Genomic DNA, 17,255 nt, shown 5'->3' with positions numbered 1-17,255 from the left:
CTATAAACTAATGCGCTCCTTTCATCCTTTCGCTGGGGTGGATGATTGCGACATTCACGTGGTCCGCCCTGTTTCGACGAATGCAATCAACCCGGCGTGCACAATCAAATAAGATCAAATAGAACAAGTTGTCCGACAACTTTAGGCTGTGCACGCCACACGCAAGAAGAAGAAGTTCCTTCCGCTAGGATTAAGCGAACTCCCAACAAATGTCTTCAGTAGTCAAGTGCCAAGTGACATGTTTAATGAAACGGGACAATTAAATGTTTAAACCTAAAAACAAAGAACTAATACCGGTTAAGGCCGAGCAGTACTGGAGTAACTCAGTGGGTCAGGCAGCATTTCTGGAGAACATGGATATGTGACGATCCGGGTAGAGATCCCTCCTCAGATTGGCGCGCATATTTGCAACAGAATAATAAAGGTTGTTCGAGGTTGTTATTCGAGGTTGTCAATGCCATTCTGAATGATTCTTTTAAAAACATTGAGTGGCTTTTGACCAGGAATTTGTTGCAGTCGTCGGTAAAGTTATATATGTTCATACCAAGGAGGCTTTGCAAACATCCTTGCATCTTTCTCGCATTTCATCCTGTAATCTCTCCCCGTAACTGAGTGAAGAGTGGAGTGTCTGTTTCGGGTGTCCGCACGCAGATAGGGTCAAATGCGTAAAGTGAGTTCAACTGGTGCCGGGAATGTTAGCTTGGGAGAGGGCCACAGACATTAGTCTGCTCAATCTGCCAATATATTTGAATAATTTTGCAGCGAGGGAGTTGCCATTTTTCCCTTGCAATAACTCGCCTGCAATAGGTAGCTTCGCGTTTTCTATGTGTTGCCCAGTTGACCAAGAACCTTACATCCCCAGGTGTCTCAGGGCCGTGCGAACGCTCTGAGGCAGATAGTGAATGAACACCGCGCGTACTTGCCTTCGTTGAAAGATCGTTCCCAAGATGTGAGAATATGAGAGGTGAACATTTTTCACAGTCTCGATCGGATCTTTATAAATGGGGGTTGCTGCTGTGTCGCAAGGACAGGTCAGCGAAGGACCCCTTTTGTAGCTGTCATGTGAAAGGCTAGTTCTCTTGTATTTTGGGGGTAATTCCTTCTGGAATGGATTCAACGTGGGCTTCAAAGTTACCCCATTCATTTTGCTGATTAGCCATTCTAGTCAAAATGTTCCCAGTGGTGAGTTTCAACACCGCGCAAGAAAATAAATAGAAGAGGTTTGGTCAAGCACCAAGCCTTGCCTCAAACCAGTCTGCATTTATATTACATTCCTCGCGGACCTATTCATTAAGGTGACCACATATATTCCATCAGAAAGCAGAGATAAGATAGAGATGGTAGACAAAATGCTGGAGTAACTCAGCGGGGCAGGCAGCATCTCTGGAGAGAAGGAATGGGTGACGTTTCGGGTCGAGACCTTTCTTCAGACTGTCTGGAGGAGGTGATGGAGAAGGACCAAGTTGGCACTCTGACAAAACAGGTGGACCACACTATGGTTACCTCGCTTGAAGATGATCGAATTTCGGAGACCTCCAGGATCATATGCAAAGCCACAATAGTGTAGTAGGGTGCCCATACTACAGTCCCTATACACGCACGATTGGACAACTACTGTTCTAAGACCATTTAAAGTTTGCAAATAATACCGCCATCATGAGCCCTATCACGAACAATGATGAAACAGTATATGAAGCGACATACAGCAGAGTAAAAGAGTGTCAAAACAATCGGCGCCTCTCCACTGTCAGCAAGATGAAGGAGCAAGTTATATTGTCTCAAGGTAACGAGGTGGTATAAAAGTCCCGATCGCCATCTATAATTTTGAAGTGGAGATGGTCGAGAGCTTCGAGTTCTTCGATGTAAATATCACCAGCAATCTGTCATAGACCACCATATTGATGCTATGATCAAGACAGTACACACATGCCTCTACCTCCTCTGAAGACTGAGGAAGTTTGGCATGTCGTCTTAACAGCTTCTACAGTTGCATCGTAGAAAGCATCATATTGTGATGCATCATTGCCTGGTTTGGGAGCAACTTTGCCCAAGAGCGCAATATTAATTACAGAGAGTTGCAAATGTGGTGCAGTCTATTACACGGGCCAGATATGAATCTGTGCCTGTAGTTTTTCTCTGCCAAGTTGTGAAACTCCAGCAGGGATACCGTCGTCTCCGGGTTCGTGATCATACCAATAATATTATGAGGTCGACATATTGTTCGCAATCGCAATATTACTGGCTTATCACTAATCTATTATCATCTCAGAATTTGAGTAACAATATTTCATGTTCCCCGGGAACATTTGCACTTTAAAACGGCACTTTGAGTTCTTATTTTCCATCTGGTTAGATTGTGATTATGGCCATGTTAAGAATTAAAAGTCCTAAATTCAAAGTGTGAAATGTGATTCTTATTTTTCAAAGTCTTTCATAGGAAACAATGAACATGTAATGGGAGTCGCTGGCTCTGAACGCACTGCCTGAAAAAATGATGGTAACAAGCTTCGTTCCTGTTTTTCAAAAAATAACTGGACAACATTACCCAAACGGGAAAGTTATTTCCTAAGTGGCAAAAATGAACTAACTAAATTGTAATTTAAAAACAGGATAGCGATTTAATGAGGCTTCTGGCTTCCCACTGCGATGCTACAATTGCATAATTCTCAACATGTTGTTCACACACCAACAAGAGCCCAGGTGTGTGAAATAGAATTCTTCATTTGCTAATAGACATGCTCTGACTGGACGGAAAAATGAAATGCCACCCGTTGATTGATGGCTGGTTATTTACCGTGACAGGTAGAACTGGAATAAACGCAAAATGAACAATACACTCCACGTGATTACTTCAGGGAACTGATGCGGAGGAATTGACAAGAACACTTCCTCTCTGAAGAGAACATATACGCGATAACAATTCAAGTGCGAACAACGCAATGAAAAAGTCTTTACATAATTTGCATTTGTTTTTAATTGGTGTGTGTGTGTGTGTGTGTGTGTGTGTGTGTGTGTGTGTGTGTGTGTGTGTGTGTGTGTGTGTGTGCGTGCGTGTGTGTGTGACGTGGCGCAAATAAATATTCACGATGTCCTACATGGTCCCTTTTATGAACAAAATGTTTTTTTTTGTGTTACACGAAATATAAAATTGCCACACAAAAATGTTCGATTTCTCTGGGTGATCGTGGCGGGGCGGGGTGGACAGCTCCAGCAACATTGGGTAACATTTGGAAAGTCAATGAATTAATATTACTCCAGAACAAGTAAATGAACCGAACATGAAGTTAGAAACAAGGAACTGCAGATGCTTGTTTACAAAAAAAAAGCTGGAGTAACTCAGCGGGTCGGACAGAATCTCTGGAGAGCATGGATAGGCGACATTTCGGTACGAAAAATGTGATTCTGAAGAAGGGTCTCGACCCGAAACTTCACAAATCCATATTCTCCAGAGATACCACCTGATCTGCTGAGTTACTCCAACATTTTGTGTCGTTTATTAAAAAAAATAAAGTTATTAAAAATAAACCGGAGAGGAATAAAAGTTGAATGATGGCAGAATCATTAGACGGCTTTTACCGCCACAAGCGTCTGCAGCACTCGCTCCTATATCCAAAATGATGAAATTCACCACACTTTTAAACAAATGAATAGACTAACGAGATTAAGTTGGTTATTGGTTAGGAGGACGAAGATCAAATGAATAATTGATACATGTTTCCGTAGTTGGTGGGAATTGACATAAGAGACAGATGCTGCAGGCATATTTAAGAGATATGGATGTTTGGATATAAACATCGAAACGATGCTATCCATTAGCTAGACAGTCATGCAGCACGGAAACGGTCCCTTCAGCCCCACTCACCCTTGTCGACCAAGATGCCCATCTAAGCTAGGCCCATTTATTCAGTCAACGAGTCGTTACTAAATTTGTTACCAGATTGACTTTGACCCCAATCGCGAGTGAAGCAAATACCAATTCATTAAATTTTCTAAAACAAGAATAATTAACAACAATATTCGTTATTGTATTATTTGTGGCTAAACTCGAAGGTCCCAAACTGCAATTAAAACGAAGTAATAATAAATGCAGAATAAAATTTAAAAAACGTTTTAAAAAAAGGATTGGAGTGAAGGAAATACTGCACAGGGAAATATTCTTCCTCGAATTTATTTTCGTATTTTTTAAAGAACAATCCTAACAGTGGAAACTATGGCAGCGTAGGGATTTGAATGAGGAACTATTAAAACACTGACAACCACAGACTGAGCAGTTAATTGGATTGCTTATTAACAGATATATGATGTAAAAGGGGAGCAAATGAAATAATTCCACATTCAAATTTGTAGAACTCCGGGATTTAAAAAAAAAGGCACGATCGCCATTGCTGATTCGGGCAACTGAAATGGAATTGAAATAAAATAAAATACGATGTATATTTACAAGTTTTCGAGGAGTGGTGGCAGATAATTCTTATAACGCCCAAAATGATAGGCTGATGGCTGGCTTGGACTCGGTTCCCCCCCAAGGCCTGTTTCCGTGCCGTATCTATCCATGATTCCATGACTCTAATTAATCTCTACAATATGCACCCAAATTAACTTTATTTCCAAATTAGGTTATTAGTTCAATTGCAAGTTAAGCTGCATAGCTCATCTTACAATTGGAGAGTTTGTCATATATTTCCCATTGGTTAATCAAGTGTAGTGAGTGTCATTTCGATTATTGCTCAAGTTAACACCAGTAGAAATGTGCACAAGTGATTTTGTTTTTACCTGGGAGGTCCAAATAATGATTCAACTTTGAATGGACGGAGAACGAGCTTCACTTCCACTAAGTTATCGGCTCCAGCTGAAACACCAATTATCCAGCCTAAAAACAACACAAAATATTTCACTATTTGAACAACATGTACAAATATCCCTTAAAAAATGTTATACATATTGGCCAATGTATATATCAGAGAGAATATTTCCCGGTCATCCTACCGAAGTGTCACCCGTTCGACTGAAATGTGAAAATGCCAGGCATTACATAAAAGATGGAACAACAGTAGTTAGGGTGATTTCGTTGTGGTGTATAAACGGTAGAGACTATGTCTTTGTTTGCTGCCTGGGTTACAACCTAGCGACTGTGCGTAAATAAATAAATAATGTTAGATGTCACTGCTCTAGAAAGAAGCAGATTGCGTGGTTGATATTCCAGTCATCTCGTCAATTCCTGCTTCTGCCATGTTATATGAGTATGGACTCCGTTGAAAGGATATGGTGGAGAGGAGGAAATCAAACTCAACTATTGAAAAACAGACACTGCTTTATTTGTCCATGTTCAAATTAATATTTCCAAATCTTTGCCTCTACGTTACTGCAATATTGTACTGATGACAAAACATGGCTTTCCTCTCCGGGACATTTAAGAAAACCAGATACATTGCTCAATTGGAGGATGACTGTCTCCAGGTACCATATTGATCACAAATATTTTACTTTCAACTGATGCATTGCATTTAGGGTTTAATATTACATTGACCATATGTCTGAGCAATCGGATTTTTTCTTTCATTTCACAATCTGGAAAAAATATTGTTTAGATATTTTTGTAATATGTAAATATGTTTTGTGTAACTAAGATACGAAAACTCATATACATTGTAATTGACGTTCTTCTCGCTATAATATAAATATTGTGTACTTTTGATGCTGAAATAACATATTATCGATTTTACCAGCGGCTATAATTACTAATTGCTCTTGGGAAGGCGACCGCGCATTTCAAATTCAGGAAAGACTTCTTCTGTTCGCCGTTTATCATTTCAGTCCTGCGTCTGAACCCTATTCCCCTCATACTTTCCTGCTGATACACACAAGGTATCAAAAAACGAATAAAAGATGATATAAAAATCTTACATGTAGTGCAATCGTCTCCATTTTCATTAGCTCTATTTCTTCCCAGAGATCTAAATCATTGTAATACTCCAGAATAAAGGGAAGAATGTGGCCATACGATTATTTTGCAACTTCTGCCTGGATACAAATAATTTAATGTGTAAGAAGAAACTGCAGATGCTGGTTTAAACTGAAGATAGACACAAAAAGCTGGAGTAAATCAGCGGGACAGGTAGCATCTCTGGAGAGAAGGAATGGGTAACGTTTCGGGTCGAGACCCTTCTTCAGAAATAATTTAATGTGCCGCTTAATAATTAATGAAAGCAACTTTAAAGGTGAAATCACGTGCAGTTGTATCTGTCTATCTGAGCGGTGTCTATCTACAGTTTTAAACACATGCTTATGGACTATGAAAAATCGTTGTTCTTCAACAGTGATAATACAGCAATATCGAAAAGCACAGCGATTTATTGCAAATATCTCGTTCCATTCTCATTCCTTAGCCAAGAATGACGCCACTTCAGCAGATATACGATTGTGAAGTGTTCTCCGTATTACAATCTACATGAACATGTTCCCAAGATTGACATTTAAACCCAGTGTATGTATTCAAGTGGTCAGGCTTACGACAAATTGCGAGCTGCCAACTCAATTGCACAATAAATAAACAAACATATAAACACAACTAGTAACAATTTGATACAGTCATATTATTCTCACGGTTTTCTTTAGATACTGTTCTGGTTATTTTATTTATCAATGGATCCACGTTATATCCTGTTACAATTTGAACATTCAGAGTGTTTTATTCAATTTAACTTTTTTGATTGGTCATTAACCAACATACAATAAAAAAGAGTCGGTGCCTGGTTCAGAGAATCGGCACCATATATTGAATTGTCATGAACCCGGGTGAATATAAAACACAATCCACAAGGACGCCGAGTTAAGCTGACATTTGCAGTAACTGGCCGGCCTTTGAACCGAGCATGATCGGGCTTAAAACTACAAGGCAACAACAATGAAAGGGAGTTTAAAACCGATTACTGGATAGAATGCTCAGTAAGAGGCGACTTCACGGTAAATGTACAGCCAAGTTCAACTTACTTTATGCAAGGTTGCGCAATTACCCCTCAGTAAATTATTCTGCACATATTTTAAATTGGATGGCGCTGCTGAAAAGACAATGTGGAGACGCTTCATTCAACATTTTTTAACGCCACCGTGACTCCAAAGGAAAGGAAAGTCTTTCGATTCGCCGGCGGCGGAGTGCAAAAATCACATTTAATTTCGCTGGAATAATGAAGATCTCGAGCCGTTAAAGCGAACTAATGGTAAATCGAAAATAACGATTACAAACCGACTTTGTAAATGAATGATCATGTTAGATAAAGCTGCCTGGTAACGGCACAGAGAAAACATCACTGAATCCACTCACAGTGTAAACCAGTCAACGCACAACGTCTTGCTTTTCATCTCAGCATTGCTTTATAAAGTTTGCAATAGCCAAGAGATAAAATGCCGAAGCTAGCAAAACAAAAACACCCGCGAAAGCTTTCAACTTTCTGCGTATGGCTGTCGCGTTGCAATTGACAATTTTTCTTGCTTTATTTGGGCGTAAGCGTGTGTTTGTGTGAGAGTGGGGAGGATCCTTGATGCCGAGGCGGAGGGTGGAGGTGGGGAGAGAGAGCGGAGGGAGGGGTGGTGGCGACGAACAGCAAGTTTAATGCTCGTTGTTACCCAATAGTAAATGGTATCGGGTCAAATGAAGTCTCCCCCCCCCCCCTCCCTCCCCACGGTCCCTCTCTCACCGTGCGCAATGCCTGAGCATTCTGATTTGTGATTTGTTTCCTAATTGACCTAAATAAAGCCCCTGACTGACAAGCTGCTGTGGCCTCGGGCACACGGTACCAAACAGTGCAATGAAATCATTGCAAGCAATTCCTTTATTTTCTTGAGTAATCCCATTTGCCATTGTGTCCGTCCAATCCGTGGTATATTCTTTGCATGTTAAGCATTTAACTCGTCTGACATTTTAATTTCATCATTACCATTCACAAGCTAACACCCCCCCCCCCCCCCACACACCCTACTCCACCCTCCCCCCTTTCCACTTTCTCCTCGCTGTCTGGCGCCGAGAGAACGATGTGTTCGTGCTTATGTTTTTCGGAGGGAGAGCAGTTCGGTCGGCGTTGCTTTTAGGCGCAGGTTTGCTATGATCTCTCGAAGAATCGCCCTCCAGCCAGAAGGAAGGTCCGTCCCCGTCGACTAATCAAAGAACACAATTCAAAAGACGATTGCTCTGATCTCCACTACCTCCATTCACTTACGAGGGTATCATGCCGGATAAAGTGACGGAGGGTCAAAGCACGCCGCCCGCCAAGGTGTCCTCGTTTTTTATCGAGAATCTACTGCGGAGCAATGGGAAAGGAAAGCAGACGGGCGGACGGGAGAAGAACGCGGAAGACGTCGGCCCCAGACCAAACTGTTTCCACAACGGGGCTCCTGACAACCATTACAACCAAGGCTGCTGTCAGATATCCGTTCAGGACCTCTGTGTGCACACCTACCCACTCCGAGGAAGCACGTTACAGTGGTATACACAAGCACGGCCGGCATGTCCCAGCCCAGACTGTAAGTCAACCCTTTTATTGCGGCGGTCATGAACAGCACGAAACCGGCAGTCAATCGGTGTCACACCGGGCCCATCCGCCGACGCCCTCGCTCTTCATTGAGCAGAGTTGAGCGCCTGGCAGAAATAAGAAGGTTTTAAGCTTTGTTTCCCCCACCTCCGCTCTTCGCTTAGCGCTTCCTTCAAGTGTCTTGACAGAATGAGCAGAAAATGTTAGCAATAGCCGGAGGCTGAGAAGCAGATTGCGCCGCGGATCCCTTCCATTTCTAGCTCAGTGTAACAAACCTAGCAGCAGATCGCATCGGGCGACAGGACTGCAGAATCAGCCCTGTCAGAGTCTTCTGCGTCCATTTGTTGATCGCGGGCAATCAAATACAACGTAGCAACCACGTCCAGCCCAATTGTCTGCACCGGTTCCCTTTATAAAATGAGTCAATCTGTGAAAATCCGACACTAACGCCTTGCGATTGTCGATAATTATCTATAATGCAAAGGCACTCTGCCATTTCACAGAGTATCCGACGTCACTTTCAGCGCTGTGTAAACCTTGCGGGAAATCGGTGCGGATTTGCTGAGGGAACACGTCGAAGAACAGCGTGTTCTTTTGGTGTTTTGTGTTTTTTTAATCCTCCCATATTTTATATGTACTGCACTGCATCAAGGAATTAGAGTCTAAATTGTGTTTCTGCTACAAAATGGCAAATCTTATTTCAGTTTATTTTACATTAAACCCGCTTAATAATATCAAAACAGATTCCCATTGGCGGTATACGCCAACAGTTGGGCATATTGTTCGGAAGGAATAGGAATTGAAATGCATCATTTTTTCTGCATTTATCTGTAGATGTTTAAATTGCAAATTAAACCAAAGCTCAGCTTTCAAAATTACTGACGGAAAAGCTTATGCAACCTTCGCGATGACACATAGAACGACATTCAATCAGTTTAAACAAAATTGGAGAGTAGAAATATTAGTATTCATTGGTGGGGAGTTAATGTTACTACAATGCAAAACACAACAGCTTACACCCACCTATCTCTATTTGTCCCATAGGTCCGAAACAGAGATGTCCAAGTTCCGAGGAAGAACATTGTTTTTCTCTCACACCCAGTGATCTGGACTCGCCGTCAGTACTGAATAAAGGAAACGGCCCTAAGGAGATCTGCAGACAAGAGGATGGCGAGTTGCGGGAGGAAAAGAGATCAGAGGCGGAGAGCAACGAGGCGGCGAAAAGCCAAGCGGACGCTGACCAGAAATCCAGTCGTAAAAAGAAAACGCGCACAGTCTTCAGCAGGAGTCAGGTTTTCCAGCTCGAGTCCACATTTGACATGAAACGCTACCTAAGCAGTTCCGAAAGGGCAGGCCTGGCCGCGACGCTTCACCTGACCGAAACTCAGGTCAAAATATGGTTTCAAAACCGGAGAAATAAGTGGAAAAGGCAGTTGGCCGCAGACCTGGACGCGGTCAATCTTTCTCACAGTGCACAGAGAATCGTGAGAGTTCCCATTTTATATCACGAAAACTCACCACCTGGCGCCTTAAACTTCAGTATGCCGCAAGTGTCGCCTCCTCTGATAAGCTTTTCCAACTCAGTAAGTTATCCGCTCGCAACATTCCCTTCTCCTCTGCCTTTCCTAAGATCACAGATGAGTGGACTTGTTTAATACTTCCCTTCGATCGGAAAACCCGACATCAAAGCTAAAGACAGTTGCACGATACAACAACAAAATAAGCAAAAGACTTGGTCAGCTCCACAGCTTTTTGATTGCCTCTCACATTTTTTTATTGGTACAGATGTGCAATAAGTGACTTTTGAGGTGCTATTACTGCAGGATCGAAGAGGAAATTTGTTTTGTACACACACCCGAAGTTATGACTATTCGGTGGTTTCCGCATTCACTGATTGTATGGGGTAATATTCCACCATGGCCATTGAGGCCAACACACACACACACACACACACACACACACACACACACACACACACACACACACACACACACACACACACACACACACACACACACACACACACACACACACACACACACACACACACACACACACACACACACACACACACACACACACACACACACACACACACACACACAAAGTAAACTTTATATGCAACTCGATGAAATTCATTTGCTTATTCAATATATTGCTGTGCTATATCGTTAGATATTTTATACTCATAGGTCTTATTAGAATGAGCATAAGAGGATAGCAGTGCAAGTTCAAAGTGCTCAATGGGATTTTAGTATCAATAATCATTAGTTACTGGGGACTCTTGTTGATTTTATTCCTTTAATTATTTGTAGCTAACCATCCTTGCATTATCAGAGTATACAATTGATGCAATAAACCCTGTTTAACCGCTACACAACCCAAATAATCCTGTGTTTGAGTCCGAGTGTTACTGCGTTTAATTTTTATATAAATACATACATTGTTTGATTTGCTACAGAACCAATTATCAGGCGCACTAACTACCGAGCAGCAGTCTGTCACCCTACCCACCCCACCCCCTCGTTTTGTTTTACATTATAATTTTCAATTAACCCTTCACCTTTAAACATAACACTCTTTCGGAAAAAAATACAAGTTATTATTAACTGGTAACTTATTAACTCTTCAATATTTTCAGCATATAATGCATTAAGCAAAAATAATCTAACTTTCTAGACACATTCTTAACATAATTTCTGACAAACCACTGCCGAGATTCGACTGTGTGACATGTTTTGATATTTGCTATCCAACCCTGGATCTTGTCTTTGCATTTGAGTCTGAAGATAATCAAATTATGCTTTATTTTGCCAAATAATTTTTAATTGGAACAGGATAATCTCAATTGGATAATCTACATTGACACCTAACAGGGAAAAATGTCACAAACAATGTCTTAGGGTTTTTCTGTTCCTGATTTTAATTGTTAAAATGTAAAACGCCACGGGTTTTATGCAAAATACATACTTAACAGGTGATATAGGTATTTTCAGTAAACAACGTTGATGCCTGATGTAATAAATCGTATCAATTGCAGTTGGTTTATAGTGTCCTTGGTTTATAATGGTTAATGACTGTTGCTTTTGAATCACAAAATATTTTCGATTTATTCAAAGCTCATGAAAAGCTGTTACTTGTTCGACTTCTTTCGTTTGTAAATTACAATCGAAACTTTAGCGGAGTTTACGCGTTGACACGATTTTCCAGAAATAAGCACGTTAAACTAACCAGCTCTCTTTAATCCGTGTCTTATCCTGGATGACAGTTAGAATTTTCTCACGTGCTTCGATCCCTACTGATTTTGAAAACGTTATTAATATATCAGCAATTTTGTGCATCTAAAACATGAAACTACTATTCGGCACGACATGAATGGCTATGCCTGCAACACTTTAATTGTGGGGTCCAAATTATGTCTGATACAAAATATCCCGTGGTGATTGGAGTATGTTTGAAACTTATTTCTGCTGTATATGAAGTAGAAATAAAAATGAACCAAATCTACTATTTCTAGTAATTAAAACATTCGGGGACTCATGGAAATATGTTGATGATTTTGTACCACCAATGCAAGTTTTATTTCCCTGACAAAGAGCCTGTAAGTGACCTACTCCTTCAGTGCATGATATATTAAAGACAACTGGAGGTTAGACATATATAAGTAGAACGGTAATATTAGGTAAACCATCCCAACGCATCCCAAAACTTCAATAAAGTAACACAAAACGCGTTTTATGTCACCAAACCCATTTTCAAATTACGATGTAACAAAACGTTTGTTCTGTTTCAATGAAGTTAGGTCTTCTTCGTATGATTCTCGAGCAAACCAGACATTTTAATTTGCATTCATGCCTGTTCAGAGGTAAACTAGTGTTGAATGTTCGTAGGTCGAATGTGCGCTGTCAACAAATCCAAGACTAGATATAAAGATGCCATAACGGGTGTACAGACAGGATGGTTGCTTTCCAAGCTTGCATCTGCTGACTTACAATTGAATATTAGGCAGAGGGGTTTAACTGAAAGGGTTTGTGATTCATGTTGTAAAATGAAAATAGTCCAGCAGTGATCCAGAAACCAATAATCAAGCGGCATACAGGTCTAACGATCACCCAGAACACATTACTTGTTAAAGATTTGTCCTGTGTAAGGTTTAAGTACATGATCTTTATTTAGTGATACGGTCGGTAATGAGAATCTGTAAATAAAAGGCAAAATGCCATCATTGCTGGAAATAAAACAAGAACACGGAAGGATAGGGCAGATTAGTTAGCTGCATTTGGGGAAGGCAAACTAGGGGGGTCTTGGTAATGGGAAGAAATACGAAACACATTATTAAAGAATAAAAATGCTCTCTCTCTCTCTCTCTCTCTCTCTCTCTCTCTCTCTCTCTCTCTCTCTCTCTCTCTCTCTCTGCGAAGGCTGAGTCGTGGAAACTGTGGCTAAACGTGGGGAAGTTCGGTAGGATACGTATTCCATATTCTTAACTATTTACGACTACAGATGCAGGTAACAAGTTATTAGAAGCTGTCTTCCAAAAAAAACGTATAACTCTTCTACATTTAAATAGAAAGGAGCGCAACAATTGATCTGACACCATCTAGTTTAAAACGGTAATCATTTAAATATTTCCCAATCTCACCTCCGCAATACAGAATGGTAACCAAATACATGATAAAGGCCCTAATACGTGTATGAAAGTGGAAAAAACAGAAATGTTCGCTGTTAAATGCCAAAACAGTGCCACATATCCGATGTGAGGATTGATTAGAGGGAAAATATTTGCAGCACCAAATGAATGGCAAATATTGAGAAGAACCTTTTTATTCACAATGACCTGGACCTGCACTGGCATTTACAGCGGGGTTTGAAATGCATCAAGTGGGCAGATCTGCGCAACTGTTTGGAAGATTATTTATATAAACGTCTGAAATTACCGATTCATAAGATGTGTCCAGACCTTTTGTCTGGATTACAGCGAGTAATCGAGAATGTCATTTTCACCTCCGGATGGTCAACTATTTAACCCCGTAAATCAAACCTGTTTTACCAAGTAAGTGCACAATTAAACACACCTGATCAAAGTTAGCTTTGGGTAGAATACGCGAGTACAGAAAACCAGCTAAAATCCAAGTCTTCAGGTTCTGCATTAAACTGATTTAATACCGACAATATGCCAAAATAACTTGATATTCGAGCATTATTCTGACTGGCCTTCTCGCTTCATCTCCTCCCACCCAACCTCCATTGGCACGAAATGAATGAAAAAAAAGTTTTGACCATGAACAAAAAAAATGGATAAGATTTGTGCATCGTTCCATTTATGTGCACCAAAACTAGATGATGGAATATGTTATTCAAATTTTGGGCACTGTGGAAAATTTACGTGACAGCCAATTAAAACGCCAAAGCTTCTGCTAAAACGCCAAGCTTCTGCTAAATCCGGAAGAGTTTTTAAACAAAAATAATTCCGGAACCTGGTTGGATCATTTCACCGTTTCTTGCCTGCCTTAGCTCAGGAATAGCACTCTCACACCTACTCAAAAGGAGATAGATTTACGTCTCTGGATCTCACTCCAGAGACTCGAATAATAAGTGTGTAGGAAGCCAATGCAGATGCTGGTTTACACCGATGATAGACACAAAATGCTGAAGTAAACCAGTTGGATACGTAACATATCTGGAGAGAAGGAATGAATGGGTGACGTTTCGGGTCGAGTCTGAAGAAGGGTCTCGACCCGAAACGTCACCCATTTCTTCTATCCAGAGATGCCCCCTGTCTCGCTGAGTTACTCCAGCTTTTTGTGTCTAGACTCGACTACAGACCACTGTGCGCCACCGAGGAAGTGCTGCGCTGTCCCACTGTAGTCTTCTGGATATGGCGTTTGACCAAGTCCGCCTGTCCTTCAAATAGACGCAAACAAATCCCTTAAAATTATTATTACAAGCAGGGCTGTTTTCCTGCTACCTTGACACACGTCCATTACTCTGCTAGTACTACTAATGCAGATGATTCGATGATATTTAATTACTGTAAATAAAAAAATTACCATGTTCAGGTTGGTTATTGCATTTTACCAAGTTAAATCAATAACACTTCATAAAGGGCGCCCCGAATTCATGAAAGGTGTTATATCGACGGAGATGATTCATTTCCTTTCATACAACAAGGAACATTTTTAACTTGTGTCGATTGAAATCCATCTTTTACTAAAAAAAACACAAGGTCTCGTCCACTCTTGCCTGGATCTGAGACGGTTTTTATCGTTTATTATTGCTTTCCGGGGTTGCCACACGGCACTAAAACGGGTCCTCCGGTCCACATGTCCACAATGACCTTCATAGGCTAATTTACACAAGCCCACTTAATCCCACACACATTCCCGCCAGCCTGTCCGGACTCCACCATTAACATATGTGCAATTTGCACTGGGCAATTAACGTTCCGCCTGCACGTCTATTTGGAGGAGGGGGGGGGGGGGGGGGGGGGGGGCATGGAATTGGAGCACCCGGAGGAGACCCAGGCAATCTCACGAGCACCGAGGATCAAGTACAAAACTGAACCTTTCCTTGCGCTGCTGCAGACCGCCCGCTCCAATTGCTTGAACCAGTGCCCCGCCCTTAATATTCTATTAACATCAAACCTGCACACTGTTTTACCTAATTTTAACTACTAAACGCAGACAGGTGGTTCAATTATTCATGAAAATGTTTAATTTGAACATAGTACTTTACAGCACAGAAACAGTCCATGCGGCCCAGAAAGTCCAGCAGGACACGATGTCACGTTAAACTAAAGATAGACACGAAATGCTGGAGTAACTCAGCGGGACAGGCAGCATCTCTGGATAGAAGGAATTGGTGACGTTTCGGGTCGAGACCCTTCTTCAGACTCGTTACGTGAATCACGTCACACACTCCACGTTAAACTAATCCCCTCTGCCTGAACATTATCCATATCTCTTCATTCCCTGCATACTACGTGGCCATCCAGAAGCCCATTAAGTGCCACTAATATACCTGCCTCCACCATCACCCAACGCCGCGCGTCCCACGCACCCACATTCCTTGCAATAAACACGCAGTCATTGCCATACCCTCGCTGGGGGAACAAAATATTTTCTCCCAAAAAAATGTGTCCATTCTATCTATGCCCATCATTATATATTGAATGCTTCTATCTGGTCTCTCCTCAACATCCGCTGTTCAAGAGAAAACAGTCCATTTAGGTTGAAGGAATGTCATGCATTTGTTGAGAAACGTGTGTATTTATCTGGGAACACGAGAGCGAAAAAGAGAGAGAATAGCAACCGTTTTCTTGATGCAAAATATAAACTGGGTTTAGCGCGTTTCTCCGCTTACATTTCGTGTAGTTAAGTAAACACTCTTCTTTGGCCTCTCAAGTCGGACATATCATGCTTCGTTTACAAAAAAAGTTACAAATTTCCACCAATTTGGACATATCATCGGTAGATAAAATGCATTAAATAGAGTGCAGTAAAAAAGTGTTTCCAGATTGGCTTCGTTGTGGTATCTGAAACATGTCCAGGAAAATCAAGCTCAGAGGCAGGAATAAAACTGTCGATAGTCCTCACCACAGTCTCTTTTAGAATATAAAAATAGATCGGCGGACATCGGGAAATGGCAAGGATGCAGAGCGATTGGTCTATTTTACAATATTTTATACATGGAATATTTGTGGAACACTGCGCCATGAAGCTCTAATATCAGTCATCTGCTTAAAGGAATATGCTGCCGCCATAACATAGAAGGTGCGAGGCAATAAGAAAATAAAAATAAAACAATGGCCAATACCGTGAACACATTTGTAGAAACAAAGAACTGCAAATGCTAGTTAATACACAAAATGACAGAATGGTAAAGCCCTTCTTCAGACTGAAGAGGGGTCTCGACCCGAAACGTCACCTATCCGTGTTCTCCAGGGATGCTGCCTGACCTGCTGAGTTACTCCAGCACTTTAAGTCCTTCTGTGAATACATATATTCCGTTACAATTTAGCCACATTTACTAATGGAACAGATGTGTTCATTGAGTTGCGTGGGGATCACGAAATTTGGAGAGAGATGGGAATCTATTTAGAGTCACTGAGCCACACAACACAGAAATAGGCACTTGCGCCCTAACTCGTCAATGCCGAGGAAGATGTCCCATTGCCGGCATTTGGCCAATCTCTTTCTAATCCTTTCCTTTGCATGAATCGGTCTAGCACCAGTCTGAAGAAGGGTCTCGATCCGAAACGTCACCCATTCCTTCTCTCCAGACATGCTGCCTGGCCCGCTGAGTTATTCCAATTTTTTGTGTCTAGCTTCGATGCCTTTTAAATATTGTTCCAGTAACTCTCAACTAATTCCTCTGGCAGCTAGTTCCATATAGCCATCAAGCACTCTGCGAAAAAAACTTGCCCGTCAGGTTCCTATTAAATCTGCCCCCTCAAGTCTCAAATATCCTAGTTCTTGATTCCCCACCATGGTAAAAAACTCTCGGCGTTTACCTTATATTTTCCCTCATGGTTTTATACACCTCCATAATATCACCCATCAACCTCCTACACCACAAAGAATAAAGTCACGGTCTGCCCAACCTCCCAAGATACTGTAGCTCTGGGTCTTGAGTCCTGACTAAATCGTAGTAAATCTTCTTTACACAATCTCCAGCTTAGAATATAGAAAATAGGACAGCAAAAAATATTATCTCCCTAAAATAATTGGC

At 41.3% G+C, this 17,255-nt stretch overlaps 1 protein-coding gene and 1 long non-coding RNA gene across 2 annotated transcripts in view; one reads left to right on the top strand and one right to left on the bottom strand.

The window, feature by feature from the left end:
* Positions 1-7,444, bottom strand: part of LOC116970768 — a 38,919-nt gene extending 31,475 nt beyond the window's left edge. Inside the window, exons 1-2 of the long non-coding RNA XR_004411314.1 lie at positions 7,322-7,444; positions 4,774-4,870 (exon numbers count right to left, since the gene is read on the bottom strand). This is a non-coding gene — a long non-coding RNA (uncharacterized LOC116970768). The remainder of the gene's footprint in view (positions 1-4,773; positions 4,871-7,321) is intronic.
* A 544-nt stretch (positions 7,445-7,988) lies between these two features.
* On the top strand, positions 7,989-10,503 carry hmx1 (H6 family homeobox 1). Its single transcript, XM_033018955.1, has 2 exons — positions 7,989-8,517; positions 9,570-10,503. The coding sequence occupies exons 1-2, from the start codon at positions 8,223-8,225 to the stop codon at positions 10,178-10,180; spliced, it is 906 nt and encodes a 301-aa protein (XP_032874846.1). The 5' UTR covers positions 7,989-8,222; the 3' UTR covers positions 10,181-10,503.
* The last annotated feature ends 6,752 nt before the right edge of the window (positions 10,504-17,255 follow it).

The sequence above is a fragment of the Amblyraja radiata genome, chromosome 1 (assembly GCF_010909765.2).
Source record: "Amblyraja radiata isolate CabotCenter1 chromosome 1, sAmbRad1.1.pri, whole genome shotgun sequence".
Taxonomy (NCBI): Eukaryota; Metazoa; Chordata; class Chondrichthyes; order Rajiformes; family Rajidae; genus Amblyraja; species Amblyraja radiata.
The sequence above is the reverse complement of the archived record's forward strand: the minus strand, read 5'-3'. Positions and strand labels throughout refer to the sequence as shown.